This window comes from Phacochoerus africanus, chromosome 3 (genome assembly GCF_016906955.1).
Source record: "Phacochoerus africanus isolate WHEZ1 chromosome 3, ROS_Pafr_v1, whole genome shotgun sequence".
Classification (NCBI taxonomy): Eukaryota; Metazoa; Chordata; class Mammalia; order Artiodactyla; family Suidae; genus Phacochoerus; species Phacochoerus africanus.
Window position 1 is genome coordinate 84,513,076 of NC_062546.1, and position 27,399 is coordinate 84,540,474.

General features: G+C 36.9%; 1 protein-coding gene across 1 annotated transcript in view; it reads left to right on the forward strand.

Annotated features, from left to right (window-relative positions):
• ACTR3 (actin related protein 3) overlaps positions 1-22,611 on the forward strand; it is a 62,243-nt gene extending 39,632 nt beyond the window's left edge. The window contains exons 8-12 of the mRNA XM_047772086.1: positions 2,530-2,703; positions 15,950-16,042; positions 16,241-16,366; positions 20,103-20,186; positions 21,829-22,611. Of these exons, the coding sequence (XP_047628042.1) occupies positions 2,530-2,703; positions 15,950-16,042; positions 16,241-16,366; positions 20,103-20,186; positions 21,829-21,924 (573 nt within the window). The 3' untranslated portion in view covers positions 21,925-22,611. The remainder of the gene's footprint in view (positions 1-2,529; positions 2,704-15,949; positions 16,043-16,240; positions 16,367-20,102; positions 20,187-21,828) is intronic.
• The last annotated feature ends 4,788 nt before the right edge of the window (positions 22,612-27,399 follow it).

Sequence of the window (27,399 nt, forward strand, 5' to 3'; positions counted from 1 at the left end):
GACGCAGCTCAGGTCCCACATTGCTGTGGTCTGGCATAGGCCAGCAGCTGTAGCTCTGATTAGACCCTTAGCTTGGAAACGTCCATATGCCATGGGTGTGGCCTTAGAAAAAGGCAAAAAGACAAAAAAAAAGAAAATTCAGTTAAAAATTAAAGTCACGTTTATAATATTAACATGAAAAATCAAGGGAAAAAGAAAAGGAGAAAGAAAATAAAATATTTTTAAAAATCTATTGTTAGCCAGTTAAAATCACTACTCTTGATTATATATATACTTTTTCTCTGTAATTCTAGTAGGAAATTTTGGGGGATAAGCAACCCTTTGCTTGCTCTCAACATTTCATATTAGAGAGGACTAACATAGAAGAACATTTATACCAGTTGACTTCAGCATACATTTTTGTAATTATTCCCTTTAGTAAAGATAAATGTAGGCATACCTTACAGATGCTGTGGGTTCTGTTCCAGAGCACTACAGTGAAGCAAATAGTGAGTCATAAATTTTTTGGTTTCTCAGTGGGTTTAAAAGTTATGTTTGCACTATACTGTAGTCTGTTAAGTGGCAGTGGCATATGTCTAGTCTATAAAAAAGTACGGGGGAGTTCCCTTCGTCACGCAGTGGTTAACGAATCCGACTAGGAACCATGGGGTTGCGGGTTCGATCCTTGCCCTTGCTCAGTGGGTTAACAATCTGGCATTGCCATGAGCTGTGGTGTAGGTCGCAGACGCGGCTCGGATCCCGAGTTGCTGTGGCTCTGGCATAGGCTGGCAGCTACAGCTCCGATTAGACCCCTGGCCTGGGAACCTCCATATGCCACGGGAGCGGCCCAAGAAATAGCAAAAAGACAAAAAAAAATATAAAAATAAAAAAGTACATATCTTAGAAATACTTATTGCTAAAAAATGCTGTCGTCTGATGATGCAGAGATGCCAGAAACCCTTAATTTGTAAAACCTTATTTCTACAAAGCACAGTAAAATGGGATATGCTTGTAATTAGTTCACTTCAAAGTCCTCACATCTCAGTTTTCATTGACTTGTTTACTTTAATTCTAATAGTTTCTGTTGCAAAAAATTTTGTGATGTAATTGATTCATTTAGCTGTAGAATAGCGACAGGGCTCAGCTTAAGTGATATGACAAAAAGGCTGTGTAAGGTATTTTAATAATTTGTGTGCTCTTTTAGTCTTTATTATATCAGGGTTTCATTCAAAATACCAACATAATGAGCATTATTTTTTTAATACCTTATGTCAACATACCTAAAAAATTCTGTTGGCTTTCACATGTTTTGAATATGTAAAGGCAGAACTGCTCAGGTAAAAATAACTCCATCAGTTTAAGTATGCTTGCAGTGTTTTCCTTGCTTGTCAAAGGTTAGGAATGAAAATGAATTTACTACTTCTTAGAAAGTAAAGGAATTAGTAAATGGTTGCCAAAAGTCACCTCAAGTACGTAAAAATTAACATGAACACTAATGTTTTCGACATTTTTGGGGAATTCTGTGGCATTAGAAATTAAGAACACCGAGGATTTATTGTATAGCATACATCATTTCTACGTAATTCCTACTTCCAAGGTTTGGAGAAAGAAGACTTTATGTGACATAATCAAATTATCTTTTGTTTTCCAGGATTATTTCCCTTTATGGGTTTTGGTTATCAGTAATAATATTTGCGTCCGTTGGATAGAATCCTTGATGTATAAAAATAGGTGAAATGTGTGTTTTTCTTTTAAAAAAATGAGACTGGCAATCAAGAGTGTACACATTGCAAATAGAATGTTATAACCTATAACCTATAACAACTCTGAATCCTTAACCCACTGTGCCAGGCCGGGAATCAAACCTGTGTCCTAGTGCTCCTAAGACACTGCCAATTCTGTTGTGCCACAGTGGGAAGGCCATCATGCTTTATTTGTATTTTTGATGAAAACTTCTACTTAGGACATAAAACCAAATATGCAGCAGTTCAGCCTTATAGTTGATACTGCAAAAAAGAGAAGTTTATATTTTCAGCTTTTTTATTTTGCTCATTTACTTAGACCATAATCACTTTTGTTCCAGATAGGTATTAAAGATCTACATATCCAGTATTTTAAAAAATATTTTTATGGAGGCATAGTTGCTGTATATATAATATTATATAAATTAGAAGTGTACAGTATAGTAATTCACAATTTTTAAAGTTTGTGCTCCATTTAAATAATTGGCTATATCCCCCATGTTTACAATATATAGCCTTGAAGCTTATTTTATACCTAATAGTTTGTACCTCTTCTGTATTTTGTGGTTATGTCAACTGTTTATTTTCTTCATGTATTTTATGTTTTCTCTTTTCTAGAATACAAACTCCTTAATTATTGAAACAGTATAAAATTTTGGATGACATTAATGAGTTTTCATGAAATAGCATTGAAACACTAGGAGCTGACTCATAGTTTGTCAAGTCTTATTCTAGTTTACTGAAATATATACCATTCTGTTTCACTTTTCCTGAAACGAGGAAAAAATTACTTGCTTCTTTTTTCTAGGAGCGCTATAGTTATGTCTGCCCAGATTTAGTAAAAGAATTTAACAAGTATGATACAGATGGATCAAAGTGGATTAAACAGTATACTGGAATCAATGCTATCTCAAAGAAAGAATTTTCCATTGATGTTGGATATGAGAGATTCTTGGGACCTGAAATTTTTTTTCATCCAGAGGTAAGTTTTTTTTTTTTTAATTAAAGAAAATTTATTATTTTTCTAAATTTTATTTTATGGCTGCACCCACATCATATGGAAGTTCCTGAGCCGGGGATTGAATCTGAGCCACAGTTGCAACCTGTGTTGCAGCTGCAGCACCTCCAGATCCCTTTTCCCACTGCACCAGGCTGGGGATTGAACCTGTACCTTCACAGGGACCAAGCCAATGCAGTTGGATTTTTTTAACCACTGTACCACAGCGGGAGCTCCATATGTTTTTTTTTAAGATGAAATTGTTTTGAAATATTCAGCAGCAAATATCAATCAACTATAAGATATTCAGGGAGTTCCCGTTGTGGCTCAGTGGTTAACGAATCCAACTAGGAACCATGAGGTTGCGGGTTCAATCCCTGGCTTTGTTCAGTAGGTCAAGGATCCGGCATTGCTTTGAGCTGTGGTGTAGGCTGGCAGCTGTAGCTCCAATTAGACCCCTAGCCTGGGAACCTCCATATGCAGCAGGAGCGGCCCCAGAAAAGGCAAAAAGGCAGAAAAAACAAAAAACAAAACACCTATAAGATATTCAGAGAGAGTTAATCTCAGGAACTTTGTTTTATGTACTAAAATACTATGTAGTGTTCAAGGAAAAAATGGCCTTAGTGTTAAAATAGGCTAAACAGTTACTAATTTTCATACATGTAGAAAAATGAAACTTATGTCTCTTTAGTATTTATGGCTTATTTGGAGGCATGGAAGGAGGGAAGCCCTTGATATTCATGGTTATTTAAGTAAAATATTTTGGGACTTGTTTTAGAACTCTCCCCTCCTCCCATATAAAGTGACCATTATACAAAAATCCTTCAGTTGACTATCATAAAATATTTAATTATTAATCAGATAGTCATCTTTCTTTATGAAATGTTAACAACATACAAGCTGTATGAAATTAATGAAATATGTGCTTTTAATAATGAAAGATTCTTCTAGTAATTAAGTATAAGAAATTTTAACTTTATTGGTAGAACTGCTAACATTAAATGCCTGTTCTGCTTATTCAACATTAAGAATATTTTTTAATGTGGTTTATTCACTCAGCAAATAGTGACTGCGGTGATCGTGAGCTAAATTTAAGCATTGAGTCTTTTAAAAAGAAAAACTATTTATCTTGCTCTTATCAAGCTCAAAGAATAAGAGTGATGAATATCTAAAAAAGGTATAGTTGCTTATTGAATGTATGTATGGTGAGGGCATAGCAAGAAAGAGCATCTAAGTCTGCTTGGAAGCATCAGGGAAACTTCTTTGAGGAGATAAGAGTTGAACTGTTGGATGAATGGGTATATGTCAGGCAGCCATGTTAAGGAAATATATTTCTGACACACACACACACACACACACACACACACACACACACACACACAGTGCGTGGAGGGGTCTGGGGTGTAAGAGAACTAGATAATAAAAGTATAAAGGGAGTTCCCATTGTGAGTCAGTGGGTTAAGAACCTGACTAGTATCCATGAGGATTCAGATTGGATCCCTGGTCTCGCTGAGTGGGTTAAGGAGCTGGCGTTGCTGCGAGCTGAGGCATAGGTCGCAGATACAGCCCAGATCTGGCATTGCCATTGCTGTGGAGCTGCAGCTCCACTTGGACCCCCTAGCCTGGGAACTTCCATAAGCCACAGGTGTGGCCCTAAAAAACGAAAAAAATAAATAAAAGTGTAAAGGAAGAGATCGATAGGAGATGGATTCAGATAGATGTCCTCGAGGAACTAACACGCTGTGCAAAGGAGTTTACTGGATTCTGTGCTTGTGCAGAAATGTCGAGCATGAAAATGACAAAGATTTAAAAAAAAAAAAAAGGAATTCCCATCAAGGTGCAGCAGAAACAAATCCGACTAGGAACCATGAGGTTGTGGGTTTGATCCCTGGCCTCACTCAGTGGGTTAAGGGTCCTGCATTGCTGTGGCTGTGGTGTAGGCTGGCAGCTGTAGTTCTGATTCACCCCCTAGGCTGGGAACCTCCATATGCCTCGGGTGGGCCCTAAAAAGCAAAAAAAAAAAAAAAGAAAATGACAAAGATTATGTGTGGTATAATAAACGTCAGTCTGGTTGCACTGGGTTGGATAGATAGGAACAGAGGTATAAATTGTATTGGAAACAGTTGAGTTCATTGCCATGTTGTAGATGAAAGATAGAGTCAGTAGGTCAGTGAAAATGAGGAAGTAGATGAGAGAAGGAACAGGATCAACATGACTTACCAATTGCTTAGATATGAGGGGAGAAGAATATGAAAAATCTGTGATGATTCCCAGGTTTGTAACTTGAGCAACTAGGTTTGTCATCACTGAAGTTAGGAAAACCGCAGGGAAAGAATAGGCAAGGTAAGAAGAGATGAATTTACTATACATCTTCAAAAAGTTTTGAAAGTGAACTCTTGGATTCTAAGGGTTTTAAACTGGGGCATGTATCCTGGAGTGAGGGTAGTTGTAAAGTCATCACCATATATAAAGGAAGAGATTGGCCAGGGAGAGAATGTAGAGTGAAAAGTAGGAGAAGACTGGAGCCCTAGTGAACAATAACACTTTGTGGACAGGCAGAGTAAGAGGGGCCTGCAAAGGATACTGAAGAGTATGGAAAGGAAGAAGCTAAGCGAAGGGATGTGGTGCTAACATTGAGAGAAGAGAATGTTTTCAAGGAGGGAGATTAAATGGCCCTAGTTGCTATAGTGAAGTGATGAAAGAAATTCGAGGAACACCCATAGTGGGGTCTTTAGCATCAAGATTAATGGTGATCCTAGGGGAGCAATTTCAGTGGAATGATGTGGTACAGGCAGCTTATTGCATCAGTGAGGTAAAGGTTTGGGAATTGATAATGTGGGCATACCGGGAGGTGGCTCTAAAAGAAAAGTATAGTGGCTACTGGGAACTGGTAAGAAGTGAATTGCAAGAAGACTGAGGTTAGTTTTATTTTTAATAGGGGTTGTTCCAGGGACAGAAGTAAGGAGTTAAACATCGGTACAGGAAAATGTGGAGCTGGGAAGGGTAGAGGCAGATAGCTTAGGAGGTTCATCATCATAGTTCATAGCTTTAGTTTTGTTTTTTGTTTTTTATGAAGTGGACTCAAGCTGCTCTGTTGCGAGAAGGTATTGGATACAAGGATGAAGGCCAGGAGAAAATAGTGACTTTAATTGCTATTGAGGAGAATTGAGACAGTGACTGTATTACTAGTAGTGAAGCACCACCGAAGTATGATTATAGTCATAACAGTGGTGTTTTTCCCTCCAGGCCGTTGTGGGAAAGGAGCAAAGAGCTTTGCCAAGGTGGAGGTTAAAGTGTGTTGCAGCATAGAAAAGAGAAGGGAATCTGGAAGGCTGAATTGCTTAGAGAATAGTGAGGGATATCGGCAGGGATTGGAGGTCATGATGAATTTGCATATAGATTCAAATGGGAGGAGTTCCCGTCGTGGCGCAGTGGTTAACGAATCCGACTAGGAACCATGAGGTTGCGGGTTCGGTCCCTGCCCTTGCTCAGTGGGTTGACGATCCGGCGTTGCCCTGAACTGTAGTGTAAGTTGCAGACGCGGCTCGGATCCCGCGTTGCTGTGGCTCTGGCGTAGGCCGGTGGCTACAGCTCCGATTCAACCCCTAGCCTGGGAACCTCCATATGCCTCGGGAGCGGCCCAAGAAATAGCAACAACAACAACAACAACAAAAAAGACAAATGGGAAGCAAAGGAGTGAGCACCAGAAGGATAGGGCATTGTTGTCCGACAAGTATACAGGAGTTTTAAGATTTTAGCACATTTTCTTTATATTTTTAAAAATGAAAATGGAAAGGGGAGTTTCCTGGTGGCCTAGTAGTTAAGGATCCTGCATTGTCACTACTGGGGCTTGGTTCATTCTCTGGCCTGGGAACTTCCATATGCCGTAAGCGTGGCCAAAAAAAAAAAAAAATTAAAAGGATATCGTGCACATGATAAAAGTCAGGTAACATGACAGTGGCCTAGAAAGTAACCACCGTCTATTATTTAGCCATTAATCTTGGTAATTACTTCCAGATTTCCAAATACTGTGCTTGCACTACTGTTTCTTGATATATCAATGTAAATACATATATCAATCTACTAACCTTCTTTTAGTTAATTTTTTCTAGGACTTCCTTTAGCCTATCTATATGTTATGTTTTTGGCTAAATTGATAGTATTACAGTGAATATATTATACTGTGAATGTTGTTCACTTTTGAGGCAGTAATGTACTGAGATGATTTTTTTTCTCATAAAATTTAGCGTTTCCTAAATTTTTGCCTCATTTCTTCATTTGCGTCATTTTGTTTTTTCATATATTCTTTCATTTATTCATGGAGGTGGTAGTTAACTACCTGCTTATACCAGCTCTGGAAGGGAACCTGGGGATGTCACTATTCCATGAAGAGAATTTTAACAATTTCTTTTTCTTTTTTCTTTTCTTTTTTTTGGTCTTTTAAGGGCCAAAACCACAGCATACAGAGGTTCCCAGGTTAGGGATCGAATTGGAGCTATAGCTGCCAGCCTATTCCACAGCCACAGCAACGCAGGATCCAAGCCGCATCTGTGACCTACACCACAGCTCAAGGCAGTGCTGGATCCTTAACACACTGAGTGAGGCCAGGGATCGAACTGTCATCCTCATGGATGCTAGTCAGCTTCATTAACTGCTGAGCCATGATGGGAACTCCAACAATTTCTTTTTCTTAAGCCTTGTTTTACTTTTCCTTGTGTAGTTTCTTTCTGCTACCTTTAATTTCTGGGACTTTTGAAGGTTCTACAGGATGCTGTGAAAGCACTTAGGATGTAAATTTTTTTTTTTTTTTTGGTCTTCCAAACAGGGTTGAAATATTTGACTTACTGTTTCCTTAACTCTGCTTTTCATCCTTGGGCATTTACATTTCCTTTTACTTTCCCTCTGTCCTTTTTTAGGGGATCCTAGAGGATGGTGAAAGAGAGAACTGTGTATATACCTGGAAGTCAGGGCAAATTTTTCAGTGGGAACGGTGTATATGTGAGTGGCTGAAGTAAAAGTGGATTAGGAATTCTCTTGTGGCACAGTGGGTTAAGGATCTGGCGTTGTCACTGCAGTGGCTTGGATTGCTGCTACGATGTGGGTTCAGTCCCCAGTCCAGGAGCTTCCACATGCCAGGGATGTGGCCAAAAAAAAAAAAAAAAAAGTGTAGTAAAGGTCAGGAATTAGGACTCTTGTGGAAGATACTGAACCAAAATCTTAGATGAATAAGATCCACAAGACAGGAGATAGCTTGGATTTCAAAAGAGGAAGAATTTGAGTCAAATCTTTTTTTTTTTTTTTTGCTTTTTAGGGCCACATTTGTGGCATATGGAGATTCCCAGGCTAGGGGTCTAATCTGAGCTACAGCTGCCCTCCTACATGATAGCCACAGCAGCACCAGATCGGAGGCACTTCTGACCTACACCACAGCTCACGGCAATGCTGGATCCTTAACCCACTGATCAAGGCCAGCGATTGAACCCACAACCATGGTTCCTAGTCAGATTTGCTTCTGCCAGCCATGATGGGAACTCCAAATACTTCTTTATAGACACAATTAGCTAACATCTTGACTGTCTTAAAAACCTTCAAACATTATGGTACAACATTGTAAATAAACTATACTTCAATAAAACTTTAAAAAATGAAAAACTTGAAACATTAGCTACATAAATAAAATGTGTTTTGTGTCATAGTGCTTAGGAAAGGGTTAGTTGCCTGGATGAAAATTTGTCTTGATACTTAATTTTTTCTATTTAAGCAATCTTTAGTGTTTGCTATATGAAGTTTTCTTTTTTATTGTTTTTTATTTTACCTTTTTTTTTTTTTTTGTCTTTTTAGGGCCGAACCTGTGGTATATGGACGTTCCTAGGCTAAGGGTCGAATTGGAGCTGTAGTTGCTGAGCCACAAAAGGAACTCTATTGTTTCTTTACAACTTTGAAACATCTTTTACTCTCCATAGTTTTACTCTTCTTATAAGTAAGTAATTTCTTCTATGAGAAATCTGTTTTCTTTTCTCTTACAATTTTTTTTTTTTTTTAATCTTAGTCTGTTATGGGAGTTCCCATAACTCACTGAGTTAAGAACCTGACATAGTTTCCATAAGGATGTGGGTTCAATCCCTGGCCTCACCCAGTGGGTTAGGGATCTGGTGTTGTCAAAAGCTACGGTGTAGATTGCAGATGCAGCTCAGATCTGGCATTGCTATGGCTTTGCTATGGCATTGCTATTGCTATGGCTGGTGTAGGCCAGCAGCTGCAGCTCAGATTCCACCCCTAGCCAAGGAGCTTCCATGTGCTTTGGGTGTAGATGTAAAAAGAAAAAGAAAAAATTTTTTTAAGTCAGTTATGTATGTGCACACTGTTTAAAAGTCGTAGTTGTGGGAGTTCCCATTATGGTGCAGTGGAAACAAATCTGACTAGGATCCATGAGGATGTGGGCTTGACCCCTGGCCCTGCTCAGTGGGTTAAGGATCCGGCATTGCCGTGTGCTGTGGTATAGGTCACAGACATGGCTCAGCTCTGGACTTGCTATGGCTGTGGTGTAGGCTGGTAGCTGTAGCTCCAATTTAGTCCCTAGCCTGGGAGCTTCCATATGCTGAGGGTGCGGCCCTAAAAGACAAAAATAAATAAATAAATACGTAAGTGAAAAAGGGTATGTGGGAAATGAACATTTGAAAACCTTGCATGTCTGAAAATGTGTTCATTTTATCTTAGATTGGAAATCATTTTCCTTCAGCATTTTGAAGCTGCTGCTTGACTGCTTTCCATTATAACTTGAAGTGAAAAACTGATCTGATTTCTAAACCTTGTAAAAGACCTGTTTTTTGTCTTTTGGGTTTTTTTCTGTTTGTTTGTTTGTTTTGGCTGTACCTGTGGCATGTGCAAGTTCCTGGGAAGGGATCGAACCTGCACCACAGCAGCAACCTAAGCCGCTGCAGTGACAGTGTCAGATCGTTAATTCACTGAGCCGCAAGAGAACTGTTTTTTTTCTTTCCAGATAGATACTTGCGAATCTTCCCTTTGTCTTTAGCGTTCTGCTATGCTATTTTCTCTTTTAGTTGCTCTTTGTCCTTTTGTTCTAAGCTCTAGGTGATTTCTCCAACTTTGTCTTCTGAATCTTTTATTCAGTTTTATTTCTGGTAACATACTTAATTTTCAGGAACTTCCCCTACTCCTGCTTTTGATGTTCTGATATGCTACCCTATAGTTGTTTCATGATTGCGTATCTTTTGGCTCTCTGAGCGGGTTAGTCATAAATTATTATTATTATTTTTTTAAGTTTTATTCTTTCTGCTTTCTTCCAAGTTGCTTTTCTCTTTGTTTTCATTCCTATAATTTTCATGCTAGAGACTCTGGGGGATCACTTATTTAAGAAGGGGATGCTAAACTTGTTGGAAAGCTGAGCTTTGTAGGGAGGACTTGTTGACTATGGCCTTTTACTTGAAGGAATGCCCAATGTGTATTTCTTTAGATCATTTCGGGTAATCCAGTTCCCAGAGAAGACTCCTGCGTATAAAGATTGGCAGCTAAATTTTGGAAAAGGGTTGGTATTTGTGTGTTAGCAGTAGGCTGCATACCTCCACCTCAAATTCTGCATTCACTCCTTTCAGCTGTGTTTGAGAGTCCTGGGACTGCTTTATTCCCCTTAGAGCACAGGTTAGCCAGTTTTCTCCTTGGATGACCAGGACTCGTTTGATAAACTTCTTTGGAGGGAATCTGGGGCTTTAACTGCTTTTCAGGGAGACTTTCAGCCAGTCTTCCTCCCTGCCCTCCTTCCACATCAATGTCAGCACTAACAGGTACAAGCAGTCTTTGGGGGACTTGTGATACATCTTGATTCTTGGCTTTTCCTACTGATGACTTAATAAGTGTTTTAGAGGAAGTGCATGGTCTTGTCCATCTGCTTTCCAGGCTCTGTTTTACCAAATTTTGTTGCTATTTCTTCCTGTTCTGTTCTCTCCATACTTTTGGGACTATGCATTTAAAATTTTCCTCTTTACAATGATTTTTAATAGAGAAAGAGCAAGATCAGATATATGTGTTCAGTCCACCATGTTTTCTGAGGGTAGACCTGTTTGCTTTTTGTATTGTATGAACTGTGTCACTTCCCAGGTTAATTTTAAGATTCTTCTGTGAGTTTAAATATTTTTGTCATTTGAAGGATTCATTCAGTTTTTTTGTTTTGGTTAGATGAAAATGTAGGCATCTGAGCTTGATTGAATACTGAAGATAAAATGTGTGAATGAAAGAGTAAGGGAATATTTATTTTTGAACTGCTGAATTTATTACAAATAGTAAAAAGAACTGTTTTTGGAAGGAATAGGTTTAGCATTTTTTTAAAAGAAAATTAAAAAATTTTTGACAGGGAGTTCCCATTGTGGCGTAGCGGAAACGAATCCTACTAGGAACCATGAGGTGTCGGGTTCAATCCCTGGCCTCACTCTGTGGGTTAAGGATCCGGCATTGCCGTGAGCTGTGGTGTAGGTTGCAGACGTGACTCAGATCCCGTGTTGCTGTGGCTGTGGCATCATAGGCCGGCAGCTGTGGCTCCGATTAGTCCCCTCGCTTGGGAACCTCCATTTGCCTCGAATGTGGTCCTAAAAAAAAAAAAGAAAAATTTTTTTTGACAAAGCTATTTGGGCTAATGTGTTTTAGTTGGGTATGTTCTCTATACATTTTTTGAAAGGGAGAAAAAATTTTCCTTCCTTGATAGCTACTTGCAGAAATATATACTTGATCAGGGAACAGTTAGAGGCAGGACTAATCCTTTTGCTGAAAAGTGAAAGAAAGGCCTAACAATATTCTCAGTAGGGACCTAAGTTGAGCCTATTAGTATTGCAGTATTGAATAACCTCCAACAATTTATTGTTAGTTTCTTTGTTGTCCCTTCATGTATTTAATAAATATTCATTGCTTGCTACTTTATTGTGTTCTACTTATTCTCAGCTGGAGTTCTGCAGCACAGTAATTGGTGACCTTTTTCAAAAAAATTTATTCAGATCAGACATCATTTCTTCCTAAATGAGAATTTCTGTGGGTAGATTCCAGGGTATGTGAATATTTAAAAGTTTATAAATTTTTTCTTTTGTATGTTCCTGATTAAAAATTACCATGAGGATCGGAGTTCTTTTGACGCAACAGGTTAAGGATCTGATGTTGTCAGTACAGCTGCTTGAATAGCTGCAGTAGCACAGGTTTGATCCCAGTCCTGGAACTTTCACATGCCCGTGGGTGCAGCCAAAAAAAAATTTACCATGAGAAGGGCATATAGATAGATAGCACAGGAATGACTGGCGTTGTCTCTGCCTTTTACATGCTCAATGTATAGCAGATACACTATTTGATAGGTATTAAATTTATAGGAAGGTTAATCTCACATGCATGTATGTGTACATTATTGTTTTAAGTAGATACTGAAGAGTATGGCTAACAAAGGACAATGTAGAGAATTTATGAGTTTTATATCAACAGATTGATAAGATAAAGTAAAATTTTCAGGATTCTAGTTCTGCTGCTCATTCGAGTTAATTATCAGTTAAGTCATTCCCTTCCTATAACCTAGCTTATCTGTAAATGGCATAGAAAACCAGCCAAATTGAGCCATATTCTCCCATTTTCCCATAGACTGCCTCTGACAGGTATAACATTCCTGAGTTTATAGGTTGGCTTCATAGGACAGTACTGAGCCACATTTCTATACCTCCTGTTTATCCCTATAAGGGTTTCTTATGTACATTCATCAGCACATTTCAAGAAAATAGGTTTTGACTGCTAGTTTCTTTATTCTTAGTGCAGGTAATAGAAGTCAGTAGAATTTTTGTTAGTGATATTTTACTTTATGTAAATTATTTTTTATTACTATGCTTTTTTACTGAAGTAACATTAAATTTCTCCATTGTATGCTTAGCCTCTAAATAACTTGAAACTAATTTTTAAAACTAAAAAAAAAACGGTACATGGCTAATAATTATTAATCAAGTTATGGAATCAGTTTAATGAACAAAGGGATATTGTCTCTCCCTTTAGGAAAACCTAATTCTAAAAATGAGGCCAAGAAAGGTTGTTGGCAGTTCATTTTCTAGATAATATTTTAAATTATATTCATTTTAATAAAGTATACTTTTTGACAAATTAGAGCTAAATTTTGACCTTTTATTTTAAGAAAAACCCTTCTAACATTTCCTTTCCAATTTTAAAGAGTAATATCATTGGCACTTACACATATTTTTGAAATGTTTTAGTAAAATAAGATCTTTGTTTCAAAATACAAGTTTAATTCTGAGATGTAGCATTTGAAAACTTTCATGGTTTTCTTTTTTTGTAGTTCCTCTTAAGAAATGTACAACCTGATTTAGGAAGGTTGTAGGCACAAATATAAAAATAAATGATGGGTAAAAAGGAAGCTTTCCCTAATATTTCTCCTTGTATAAAACGTTATTTTGTATATAAAAATTAAATTTTAAAGTATTATTTTTAACTTCATTCCACTTCTGTAATGGTTTAAATTGTCAAACAACTTTTCATCTCAAACTTACCTATCCAGTTTGTTAAAAAATTCTGGGAGTGCCTGCAGTGGCTTAGCGGTTGATTAATGAATCAACCAGCACCCGTGAGGACGTAAGTTCGATCGCTGGTCTCATTCAGTCTCACTCCAGGGTTGCAGTGAGCTATGGTGTAGGTCACAGACACAGCTCGGATCTTGCGTTGCTGTGTCTTTGGCATAGGCCAGTAGCTACAGCTCCAATTCGACCCTTAGCCTGGGAACCTCCATATGCTGGGGTTGCAGCCCTAAAGAGCAAAAAGAAAAAAAAAAAATTCTGCAAAGTATATTGTATAATACACGTGTACTTAACCATCCCAGATAAATAACACACTAATGTTTTAACATTTTTGATATTTTTTACATGCATTGAAATAATACAGAAAGAGTACCTTCCCCAGACTCTTTCCTTTCTCTTTTTCCTTTTCATCCTTTCTCCTGAGGTAATGAGTTATGAATATATCTAGTCTGTGTTTTTAAATATACATGTGTATATGTTTTAAAATGTTCTGTATATATGTTTTATATATACATGTAATTTACATACATGGAATTATTCAGAGTTTTTTTTCTTTCATTTTTTTTTATTACTCAAATGAATTTATCACATCTGTAGTTGTATAATGATCATAACAATCTGATTTCACAGGATTTCCATTCCACAGCCCAAGCACATCCCTCCACCCCCCAAACTGTCTCCTCCGGAGACCATAAGTTTTTCATTGTCTGTGAGTCAGCATCTGTTCTGCAAAGAAGTTCCGTCTGTCCTTTTTTCAGATTCCACATGTCAGTGAAAGCATTTGATGTTGGTGTCTCATTGTATGGCTGACTTCACTTAGCATGATAGTTTCTAGGTCCATCCATGTTGCTAAAAATGCTGGTATTTCGTTCTTTTTGATGGCTGAGTAATATTCCATTGTGTATATGTACCACATCTTCTGGATCCACTCCTCTGTCGATGGACATTTAGGTTGTTTCCATGTCTTGGCTATTGTAAATAGTGCTGCAATGAACATTGGAGTACATGTGTCTTTGGGAGTCATAGTTTTCTCTGGATAGATGCCCAGGAGTGGGATTGATAGATTAAATGGTAGTTCTATGTTTAGTTTTCTGAGGAATCTCCATACTGCTTTCCACAGTGGTTGCACCAATGTACAATCCCACCAACAGTGTACTAGGGTTCCTTTTGAAGTTAGCTTTTTTAAAATGTCTTTGCTGTTTGGAAATCAGGTTTTTTGTTTGTTTGTTTTGTTTTGTTTTGTTTTTGTTTAGGGCCATAGGTGCAGTATATGGAAGTTCTCAGACCAGGCGTCAGATCAGAGCTGCAGCTGCTGGCCTACACCACAGCCATGGCAACACCAGATCCGAGCCACATCTGTGACCTACACTGTAGCTCGTGGCATTGCTGGATCCTTAACCCACTGAGTGGGGCTAGGGATCAAACCTGCATCCTCATGGATACCAGTCAGGTTCATAACCTGCTGAGTCACAATGGAGACTCCAGAAATTGTTTGTTTTGATTAAGGGTATGTCATTGTGTGAATATACTGTTCATTCTTGTTATTCATAGTATAAGTTATATAAAGTTGCTGTGAACACTGGATTAGTTAATACTGAACCACTGCTTCTAGGGGAAATGCGAGGTTAGGTTTCTGAGAGCTTCAGCCTACCTTTGTCACCTGAATATGTAACTGTATTTTATATGTGTTTCTGTTTAGAGAACTATATATATATATCATCGATTTATTAACATCGAACTCAGTGTCAGGAGCACTATAATTCATGCCTGAATAAAGTTTATCTAACACTGTATTTTCTCCATAAGGCACACCACAAACTTCTTGTGATTAGGAGCAGTAGATAGTACTTCAGCACCATGCTTGGGGGCCATTTTAAAAAGCATAGTCACCCACAAAAATGGGATAACTGTGGCACCAAAGAGATCATGAAAAAGATATTTATTTGTAGTATAAAAGCTGAAGCAAGACAGGCCTTGCTCCACCTGAGTTGTGAATGTGAATATCAGTCAACTTCAATTTTTGCAGCTCTGCACATTCACGTGTCAATGAGTGACTGTGAAAGTACCACAAATACTAATTTTGGGGTAATGAAGCTAATAGGCAAATCTGCAAATACCAAAGTCTGTGAATAATGAAAATTAATAGCACAACATTTTATTTATTTCATACCCTAATGGACTTCTGGCTTTTCTTTTATAAGTAAAGCTGTAGTGAACAAGCTATTATGTAACAGCACACATATAGGAGGTTCTTTGGGATGTGTTAGAAGTGGAATTAGTTGTGTGTACATTTTAAATTTCATTAAGTATTGCCAAATTGTTCTCCAAAGTGTTTACATCAATGTGTATTCTCGTAAGCATTGTAAAGTGTTCCTATTTACATAGATTTTTGCCAGCTCATAGTATATCTTTGGCTTTACATTTTTGTTATTCTGATGGTTATGGTGATTATAAAGTGTTGTGTATATATATATATATATATATATATACACACACACACACATTGTTTTAATTTGATTTCTTCTGAAATCTTATATCAGTTTCTTTAGATCAAAATTTATGTTTTCTGGAAGTCCTTTTGTTTTTGAACCGAAGATTCTTAATTTTTTATTGTGATATTTAAATCATTAGTGGCCTGATTGCTATCACATGTCCAACTTGCTTTTCAGTTTGCTAATCCAGACTTTACTCAGCCTATCTCAGAAGTTGTAGATGAAGTAATTCAGAACTGTCCTATTGATGTCAGACGTCCGCTCTACAAGGTCAGTATTTATAACAAAATTGTTATTCTAGGTCATACTTTTTAAAAACTTTATTTTCTCTCTGTTGTTGAATGTAAATTTAAAAACACTTCTCTTCAAAAGGATATCATAGGATATTAATACCATTTCTAATATCTTTAATTTTTCCTTTTTCTTCATATGAAAGTCATACTTATTTATTTTTCTCCACTAATATAGAATATTGTCCTCTCTGGAGGTTCAACCATGTTCAGGGACTTCGGACGACGCTTGCAAAGAGATTTGAAAAGAACTGTAGATGCCAGGCTGAAACTAAGTGAGGAATTGAGTGGTGGTAGATTGAAGGTTGGTTTTCGTGATGTTGGTGGTAATGTGGAGGGTGCTTTAATTGTTGTATCGGGAATGGAAAATGTCTGCCAGTTTTCTTTTGTTTTTAGTGCTGTACCCTGGCATGTGGAAGTTCCCAGGATAGGGGTCGAATTGGAGCTGTTGCTGCCGGCCTACACCACAGCCACAGCAACACTGGATTCAAGCCTTGTCTGTGACCTCTGCAGCAGCTCTCTGCAACACCAGATCCTTAACCCACTGAGTGAGTCCAGGAATCAAACAAACCTATATCTTCATGGATATGAGTTGGGTTTGTTACTGCTGAGCCAAAATAGGAACTCCTGATTTTCTTTTACCTTAGGAAGGTAAAAGGAACCTCTGAGATACTCCAGTGAAAAGTGGTTAATATTCTAGGTTCATATCCATGATATTCTTGGTCATTTGATTCCTCCAGGATATTACCTGCATTTCTGGAAAATATTCTTAGTTATAGCTCTGAGAAGGATTTATTTGATCTCTGTCTTACAGTTAATTTTTTCTTCTCATAGTTATATAATATATACATATAAATATATGTTTATATAGTTACATATCAATATATGTAATAGATTCCTTACATATTTTAGAGGTAATATTCTTTATGGATCCACAAAATTGTAGGACAGCAAAGCGGAGCTGAGAGAGATGCTGCTGTGTGGTCAGGCCTGCTTTCACAGACTGACTTTAGCCTCTCCAATACCAGCCTTGCAGTGTGAAATCAAATTGGTGGTTCAGGAAAATAACCTTTCTATAATGTGTCATATAATTTTGGGTTTGCTGTCAAAAAATTAAAATTATCTTTGAATTCTCATATGACTGGTTTCTATATGTTTATAAGACTGATTTTCATTAAATTTTATGTTTCATTTTCGTGAAATGTAGGATATTGAGGCAAAACATTGATTCAGAGGGTATGTTGCCAAGTAAAACACATTTTATTCAACTTAGAAAATGCTAAGAATGAGGGCTCCATCTGAGACTACCGTAGTCACTCAGGATTACTTAAAAGTAAAATACTACACTCTTAGAGTTTGCTGCTTGTTGAAAAACTTCATGACACTAAGTTTTGATTATCTTCAACTTAACCCTTGGAGTACAGTAAAAAGTATGTTTAAGTAGTTGTTTAGTTTGTAATGACTCATTACATGAAATGAAAAAAGTTCTATTTTTGAATACAGTATTTCAATAAAATAATAATTACAATATTCTTAAGCTGTGTATTTCTAAAAAATGAGAGACTTTTATCTCTGAGAGATGTCAGCACTATACTGACCTATCTAACGATACAAGAAAAACCCTATATACTGGAGGACTACCTCCTTCCCTTTGATTACTTGATAGTCGTTTTGTAGATCTTAAAACATCTTTATAAATCTGTATTTAAATCTGGCTTTATTTCTTTTCAATCCCATTTTTAATGGCAGCCAAATAGCTCTTTAACACACAAAAAAGCTGTATCTTTTTTAGGACATGTAAGTTTTTAAACTTTTCATCTCAAAGTACTTTGTATTTTTAAAAAGTAGATAAAACCTAGTAGAAGAAATTCCTATATATTGTTCTAGATTGCCAAATTTTAGTATTTTGTATTTGCTTTATTATTTTATTTTAATAAATGTGTATATATACACAAATATACACATACATCTATTCCTGAACTGTTTGAGAATGAGTTGCAAATAAGATGTCCCATTAACCTTAAATATTTTAGTGCGTATTTCCTCAAAACAGGCCATTACAATTATCAAAAATCACAAAATTAACCTTGATACACAATATATTGTCATACACAATGTATTATTTAGTTATAGACCTGAATCAAATTTTGCCATTTTTCCCATTATTGTTCTTTATAGCAAAAGAAAAAAAAAATACTTTTTTCTGGTCTAGGATTTAATTCAGGATCACATACTTGAATAAGGTATCATGGCCCTTTAATCTGGAAAAAGTACTTGTGTTTTTTGTCTTTTATAACCTTAATGTTTTCAAAGAATACAGATAACTTATTTTGCAGAATGTCTCAATTTGGAGTTGTCTGATACTTCCTCATGACTAGTTTCAGGTCATTTTTGGCAGTAATACCACTGAAGTGATTTTGTATTCTTTTTAGAGCACTATATCACGAGACACATTTGTCCCATATGTTAACTTTATTCACCTGGTTAAGTGTCAAGTTTCTCTACTATAAAGTTATTTTTTCCTTTATATTTAATAAGAATCTTTTTTTTTTTTGGTCTTTTGTCTTTTTTGTTGTTGTTGTTGCTATTTCTTGGGCCGCTCCCGCGGCATATGGAGGTTCCCAGGCTAGGGGTCCAATCGGAGCTGTAGCCACCAGCCTACACCAGAGCCACAGCAACGCGGGATCCGAGCCACGTCTGCAACCTACACCACAGCTCACGGCAACGCCGGATCGTTAACCCACTGAGCAAGGGCAGGGACTGAACCCGCAACCCCATGGTTCCTAGTCGGATTCGTTAACCACTGCGCCACGACGGGAACTCCAATATTTAATAAGAATCTTAAGGGAAATACTTTCAGGTCATGTAACTATTCCTGTTTTTCATCAAACTTTCAACCATTGGATTTAATATCCATTTTTCTTTCCTAAAATAATTATCACTTTTGTCGTTTCCAAATAATATTTTGCAACTTCCATCATTTCCTCTGTTTTATAGTCTCCTTTTATTGTAATGAAAAGTATTTCTTTCTCCTTCATTCATTCATTTAGTAACGAACTCCTGATTTCTCAGGCTGATTCACTGATATCATTGTGCCAAAATATCAACATATCATTAATACTATTATTAATTTTGATGCTCAGATTTTCTCTGATTTGGCCAGTAGGAACCATTCAAAGGTGGCTTTTTTCCCTTTTCTTATGGCCTCAGTATTTTTCAAGTACTTTCTTTTTTTGGCACAGCAAAATATTATAGGCTCATCTTGGACTTCTTTTCTCCAGTCTTAGAATCAGCCATTTTATTTCATTTATATAAACAGCTAATTTTCTTTCTTTCCTTTTTTTTTTTTTTTTTAGGGCCTCTCCCGAGATATGTGGGTGTTCCCAGACTAGGGGTTGAATCAGAGCTGTGGCTGCTGGCCTATGCCACAGCAACACAGGATCCAGGCCACATCTATGACCTACACCACAGCTTCTGGCAATGCCGGATTCTTAACCCACTGTGCGAGGCCAGGGATCGAACCTGCATCCTCATGGATACTAATTGGGTTTGTGAACTGATGAGCTATGAGGGGAACTTCAATAGATGATTTTTTATTTATAGAAATTAAAAGCTATGAATTCGTACTGATGCCGCCAGTTGTAGGATACCATAAGGTTCATTCTAGCCTTCTACCTTCTCATATTTGTAACCCTCTTCTCTGACAGTAAGAAACCTGTCTTCCATTTTCTAAAATATATTTGTTTTAGCTCAATCCTGTTGGTAGTTTTTATCTTAAGCCTAAGTACATAGTCATAATACTGTGTTTACAAGTTACCTAGGTTTCTCTCACTTCAGTGTGGTTATGTTTTTTAAAAAATAGTAAAATTATCTTAATTTGTTTTTGTTGCATTCTGTTTTACCCCATGCACCCCTTGCATCTTTTAAAGTTTATTTTTATGTGAAACATTGCATTCTTGTGTTTGTATATTTATGTTTAAATGATACAGAAATTGTTATTTGAATTTACTGTTGAACTGATCTTACCATGTCTTTTTTAGCCAAAACCTATTGATGTACAAGTCATTACACACCACATGCAGCGATATGCAGTTTGGTTTGGAGGATCCATGTTGGCTTCCACAGTAAGTGAGATGAAACTACTTAAAATTTGATTTTTTTTTTCTTTTATGGTAAAAGAATTTATCAGTACCTATATAACTTAGAACAAGAGAAATTTCTGTAAAGTATATCAAAGTATTGCACAGGGAACTTTTAAAATTGGATATAAATTTTTTTTTAGGGCTTCACCTAATGGCATATGGAAGTTCCCAGGCTAGGAGTTGAATTGGAGCTGCAGCTGCCGGCCTTTGCCACCACCACAGCAATACCAGATCCAAGCCTCATCTGTGGCCTGCACCAAAGCTCATGGTGTAACCGGATCCTTAACCCATTGAATGAGGCCAGGGACCGAACCTGAGTCCTCATCGATACTAGTTGGGTTTGTTACTGCTGAGACATGATAGGAACTCCCTGGATATAAATGTAGATGGTATTTTTAAAAGTAGAATTCATTTGGATTTATTCTTTTTATATTTATATCTTGTCTTGTTAGAAATTTCTTTAGAATGAGAATTTAAAAATTAAAATTTATCTGTAGGGAAAAATATTTTTAACACTTAATAGATATCATAAATCATTTTTTCTATGCAAATATCAAAAGGCATTGAGTTACATGTTTCATCGCATAGGAAATATGATCTAAACTGAGTAAATGAAATTACTAAGATCCCTCTCCTCAAACTAAAACATCTTAAAGGTCCTTTAAAAGATATTTAACATCATTAACATAGTAAATAATGATGCTTTATCCCATAGTGCAGAGTATTAAATAAAATGTCAGAACTTTATCTGAATTACTGAAAAGTACACAGGCTTGGATTTAAAACCATTTAAAAATAAGAGGTGAAAGTTATTTTCCTTTTTCTTTTTTTTTGACTTTTCTAGGGCCGCTCCCACAGCATATGGAGATTCCCAGGCTAGGGGTCGAATCGGAGCTGTAGCCACTGGCCTACACCACAGCCACAGCAATGCGGGATCTGAGCCGCGTCTGCAGCCTACACCATAGCTCACGGCAATGCCAGATCCTTAACCCACTGAGCAAGGCCAGGGATCGAACCCACAACCTCATGGTTCCTAGTTGGATTCGTTAACCACTGTGCCACGATGGGAACTCCTGAAAGTTATTTTCTTCCTTAATTTGAGTTGTCTTTAATTGTGCCATATGACCTAGTTGAGTTTCTGAATTGCCCTTTGAGAAATGAGATAATAGAACATGGAATAGTCTGTCTATACCAGACCTTGAGTGGGAAAAGCAGGTTCATCTAGAAGTTTTTGTGGCATGACTAGGAGTGATTTATCTGTATTTAGATTAATGCTGTTTCTTTAGATTCTTGATTCAATACACAATGTAGGAAAGTCTCAACAGAATAGTCTGGGCATTTGAGATTCAATTTTCCATTTCTCAGAATCTCAAAATCCCAGGAAAAACAAGGGTTGAGAAAGGGGGTTGGAGGGACTTGAGTTTAAATGTGCCTTTTCAGTTCTGGTTATAGATTTACAGCTGATTTTTGAGTCATGATTGCTAGAATTTCTAAGCCTTGTTCATGTACCATAGATGATGGACTAATGATAAACATTTTAGATTTAACAAATCTGTTTTAAAGCATGTAGTAAAGTAGATTTTTTTTTTTTTTACTCTTACTAAATATATGTTTTTGTTTTCAGCCTGAGTTCTACCAAGTATGCCACACCAAAAAGGATTATGAAGAAATTGGACCTAGCATTTGTCGTCACAATCCAGTGTTTGGAGTCATGTCGTAAAATTGGCTTCATAGTTATTGGGGTTAGGGAGGTAGGGAAGAAATAATCTTTCTGAATACCTGTTTTGTCTGGATGGCTGGTTTTGAGGTTTTAAGCCTGACTTGAAATAAGACCAAACATAATTATACAGGAATATTTTAATAAGTGTATCAACATGCGAATATAGAGGAGAGCCAAAATGATTAAGTGTTTTTCTTTAGATTGAATATTTGAATCTTATGTGTAACAAAAAGAAGTGGGTTTTAGTTCTTTCTGTGCCCTGGTATTTTGTATATTATTGAATTATCCAAGATTTGATGGGATTTATCGGTATGTAGATAGCTCTATAATGCTTGAATTGTACACTTTGAAGTGTGCAATGCAAGAGCTTGTTTATATTTCATACTTTTTATACTTTGAGGAAAAAAAGTCAAAGAAAAACTAGTATTGAGGGAAAAAAAAAGCAACCAAGTAAAGGATAAATACAAAAAATAGCCTGTGAGACTTGGCATACACACACACTCATGGGATTCCAGTTATTACGAAGTGCTTCCATCCTCCTGTGCCCCACAATGGTTTTCTTTGCAAGTGCTTTTGGAACTAAGAAGCTAGTATCTTGGATTAACTGATGCCTGCTAGTGCTTTCTGATTACTTGCATTCTGTTTCTTGCTTTAAGGAAAAGTAAAGACAAGACTGTTGGACCAGTATTGCAGTTCTGTAGTGTCATTTCTTATTAAAAAATGAATAATTTGATTACCAAAATTGGTATATTTAAAGCCTAACACCATTCTAATAAAGGCACAGATTTCTTTTTAATACATGTTTCAAGCTCTTTAATCTCTTTATAAGTTAACTAATAAATCTATTTTCTTCAAATCTCTGCAATAGTTCTTTAAAGTCACAACAGTTAGCAAGCTGACTTTTTTATGTGCTCTAAACAAATAATTGTGAACTTTTAATATGTTGAGTGCTTTCATTTTGATAACTGGATCTCCATTTGATATTTTCATTTGTATAACTCATTTGCAGTCTGAAAAATTTTTTTAGTGCCAGTCCCTGACATATCATGAAAAGTTAATTTTCATTGCATTTTAAAATATCTGGATCATGAAGAAAAAGTGATGAAAATAAATTAAAACTGAATTACCTTTTCTAATGTTTTTTTTAGAAACTGTTATTTTACTTTATTTATGTGATTTTTATTTCTGTTCAAATAGAGGGATTCATTGAAATCTTTGAAATTTTACCAGTTATTTATAGAAAATTAGAATGGGAGATGTTTTATAGGCTTTTAGAACTTAATAATACCAACAAACATGAAAATAACACTTAGGATTAATATACCTCTGTCTAAAAGTTAAAGAACAGTTACAGTGTTTTTGTGGTTTGTTTTTATTTTTTTAATTTTTTTTCAGGGCCGAATCTGTGGCATGTGGAAGATTCCAGACTAGGAGTCGAATCAGAGCTGCAGCTGCTGGCCTACACCACAGCCACAGCAATGCCAGATCCAAGCCTCATATGCAACCTATACCACAGCTCGTGGCAGTGCTGGATACTTAACCCACTGAGCAGGGCCAGGGATCGAACTCACATCCTCATGAGTACTTGTCAGGTTCATTTCTGCTGAACGACGATGGTAGCTCCATGTTTTGTTTTTAATATAAAGATAGAATTGGGGAGTTAACTTTAGTTTTAATTTAGATTGAGTCTGGATATTTAAAATTATATTAATCATTTGTGTAACTCTTAATTCTTTCAGTATGGGAATCAAGAACATATGTCCTCAGTAGTGGTAATATCAGTATCAGAAATTTTTTTTTTCTTTTTTTTCTCATGGCATGTGAAATTTTCCAGTGCAGGGACTGAACCCACACCAGGGCAGCAACTGAAGCTGCTGCAGTGACAACGCTGAATCCTTAACCTGCTACACCAAAAGAGAACTCAAAGATCTTTTTTGTGGCATATGGAAGTTCCCAGGCTATGGATCAAATTGGAGCTGTGCAGCTGCTGGCCTACACCACAACCACAGCAATGCTGGATCCAGGCTTCATCTGCAACCTATACCACAGCTCACGACAATGCCAGATCCTTAACCTACTGAGCAGGGCCAGGGATCAAACCCAAAACCTCATGATTGCTAGTTGGGTTTGTTTCTCCTGAGCCACAATGGGAACTCCTCAAAGATCTTTTTTAACTTAAACAAATATTTCATGAACATTGTAAAAAAAAGCTGTTCAGGAGTCCCCTTGTGGCTCAGTGGGTTGAGGATCTGATACTGAGACACTGACACTGCCGTGGCTCCAGTTACAGCTGTGGTGCTGGTTTGATCTCTGGCCCGGGAACTTCTGAATGCCATGGGTGTGACAAAAAAAAAAAAAGAGAAGAAAAACCCCAAACCTTCAAACAGTACCAGAAAGTACATGGTGAAAGTAGACTTGTTTACCACCCTACCCTATCACATTTTCTCATCATCTAACACTATTAGAATGTCTTCTGCATCCTTGTAATTTTCTCTGCGTATAGAAATGAATATAGCTCCCTTATTTTGCACAAATAGCTTACTATGTATGCTTTCTGCACTTTACATTTTAAAGGTCTTTTGATATGGAGCTAAATTGATACATGTTATAGATCTCATCCTCCTGGCCGAAGAAAGTATTGTCATAAATGTCTTTTCCATCTAGGACAGTTGAATAGTAAATAAACTCAAAAGACATGTTTGCAAAGCTGCAGATCACAGTCTTATGCTTACTTTTTATAAAGATGTTCTTAGCTATTTGATATGAAAATGTGAAGATCAGAAATTTTGCTTTAAGCTTAAACTTCTTTGGGGAACAAGAAGACTCTTTCCTGTATGTTACCTGATATATATATATACAGTGCTCTTATTTTTTTACATCTCTCCTGTCATTGTATATAATTTCTTCAATTTATAGCAACTTTGGTTATATATGTGTAGAGCTTGGCCAAGGTGAATTAAAATCTGTAATACTGGAGTTCCCACTTGGGCACAGTGGGTTAATGATCCACCTTGTCTCTGTGAAGGTGCTAGTTCGATATTCAGATCCTTAACCCATTGGTGTGGCATAGGTCACAGATGTGGCTCATATTTGATCCCTGGCCAAGGAACTTTCATATGCTGCAGGGGCAGCTGAAAAAGGACAAAAGAAAAAAAAAATCTGTAACACTGTTTCAGTGTCAGACTACACTGGAAAAAACAGTAGACTGAGGCCAGTTGTTGAAATTTTTATTCTGGTTCTATAAATTAATGATAAAACTCCTCCAGCATTCATTTTTTGTGTTGGTACTGTTTTAAAACATGGAAAATATATTTGTGTGATCTTGGACATAACTGTTTGAACTTTCTGGACCTTAATTTAATTTAAATATGATAGTGGTGTTATATGGATTAACAGTGTCATTTTTTGGGTTGTGAGAATTCAACCTAGCTTTTTTTTTTGTCTTTTTTTAGGGCCGCACCCACAGCATATGGAGATTCCCAGGCTAGGGATCGAATTGGAGCCTGTGCCACAGCTGACCTACACCACAGCTCATGTCAACACCGGATCCTTAACCCACTGAGCAAGGTCAGGGATTGAACTTGCAACCTCATGGTTCCTAGTCGAATTCATTTCTGCTGCGCCACGATGGGAACTCCTAACCTAGCTTTTTAAACGATTCATTTGTGGTTGTAAAGATGTTCTCTAATATCTCCTTTTTAATAATTAGCTGGGGCTATGATCAGTTGGGAAATATTAGTAGACAGAAATAAAATAGTTGCTGACTATCTGACTCTTTAGTAAGTATAACTTAACCCTTAAACATTACTAAATGGCTTACACTGCAAATAATCACCCTTTCTGATCTGTCTTCCTTTCAGATAAGAGATTAAAGCAGTTAGCTGTTCAGGTCCCTTAGTACTATTTTTTGTTTTTTTTTTCAAAGCTACCTTAACAGATGGAATAAACTATTCTTGCAGTTTCTAGAAATATCTGAAGAAATAATAAAATGAATTGTAGGGATAATAGGCTACTACGTTCTTTATTCCTTTTTTTCTTTTTTCTTTTTTTTTTTTTTTGGCCACGTCCACATCATTGGAAGTTCTGAGCCAGGGATCGAATGAACATGTGCCTTCCCAGCGACCTGAGCTGCTGCAGTTGAATTCATAACCCACTGTGCCAACAGCGGGACCTCTTATTCTTTATTCTTTGCATAATTTCTAGAGAAGTCTAGAGAATCTATCTATATAATAGAAATTTCTTCTTTCAAGTAACCCTAAAGGTGGTACCAGAGTACTTGTAAAAATATTGAGAAAATCACTTATAAAAGGTTATTTGTATTGTTTTCAAGACATCACACAGCATGAACTGATCAAGAAAAGCCACAACCTGTTTAGACTGATGAAGCTTCTAGGATCAGGTGAACTGTGTCGTGAAAACCAGTGAGGAAGAAGACAAAGGAATAAACAACCTGTCTTTTAATAAAGACATTTTAAAAGTCAAGAAAAAAGTTTATTTATACCATTGTAAATAAAGAGTGCCCTCATTCCTCTAAATACTCGACTGATCTTCAGTAGTACAGTCCAGTGTGTTTCTGATTATTTTACCAGCCTAGCTCTGACTCCTGTGACCCTGTACTCCCTTATCTTTTGCAGTTCATCATCAATAGGCTTGAGTACCTTGGATAGCCCTCTGCAGTCTCTTTAACTGTTAGTACTTGGATTCCCAGCTTAGATTAATGGGCACTAAATACATTAGCTGACATACAAACCAAAGTATGTGCAAACTCTGGGAGTGAAATATTCTCCTGTCTGGAATCCTGTGTCTTAGAACATATTTCAGTATAAGAGCACTTAGTCTATGTAGTCGGCCAAGGACAGAGTTATCTAGAAATTGTAAAGAACTTCCACAGCATATTTTGAAAGTAAGTATTTTATTTTTGTAACTAGGTTCCTGTCACATCTTAGTTGATCTTAAGAATTTGTAGATCTATGGAGATCCCGTCGTGGCGCAGTGGTTAACAAGTCCGACTAGGAACCATGAAGTTGCAGGTTCGGTCTCTGCCCTTGCTCAGTGGGTTAACGATCCGGCGTTGCTGTGAGCTGTGCTGTAGGTTGCAGACGCAGCTCGGATCCCATGTTGCTGTGGCTCTGGCGTAGGCTGGCAGCTACAGCTCCGATTGGACCCCTAGCCTGGGAACCTCCATATGCCACGGGAGCGGCCCAAAAAATAGCAAAAAGACAAAAAAAAAATTGTAGTTTTTAGGCTTCAGTAGAAAAGGATTTCTTCTACTTATTATTGATAACTCTTCAATATTGTATTCATCTGTCTTTCACATTATTTGTTTTCCAGCATATCAGAACTTTATTGCCTTCTTGGTCTTGATAGAGTCTTAACAAAAATAAAGTCTGTGGTTGTCTTTTGTATTCTCCAAGCCATAAATGCAGTTTAACTTATGCATTTGGAACTTGGGAGCTGAAATTAACACCTATTTGA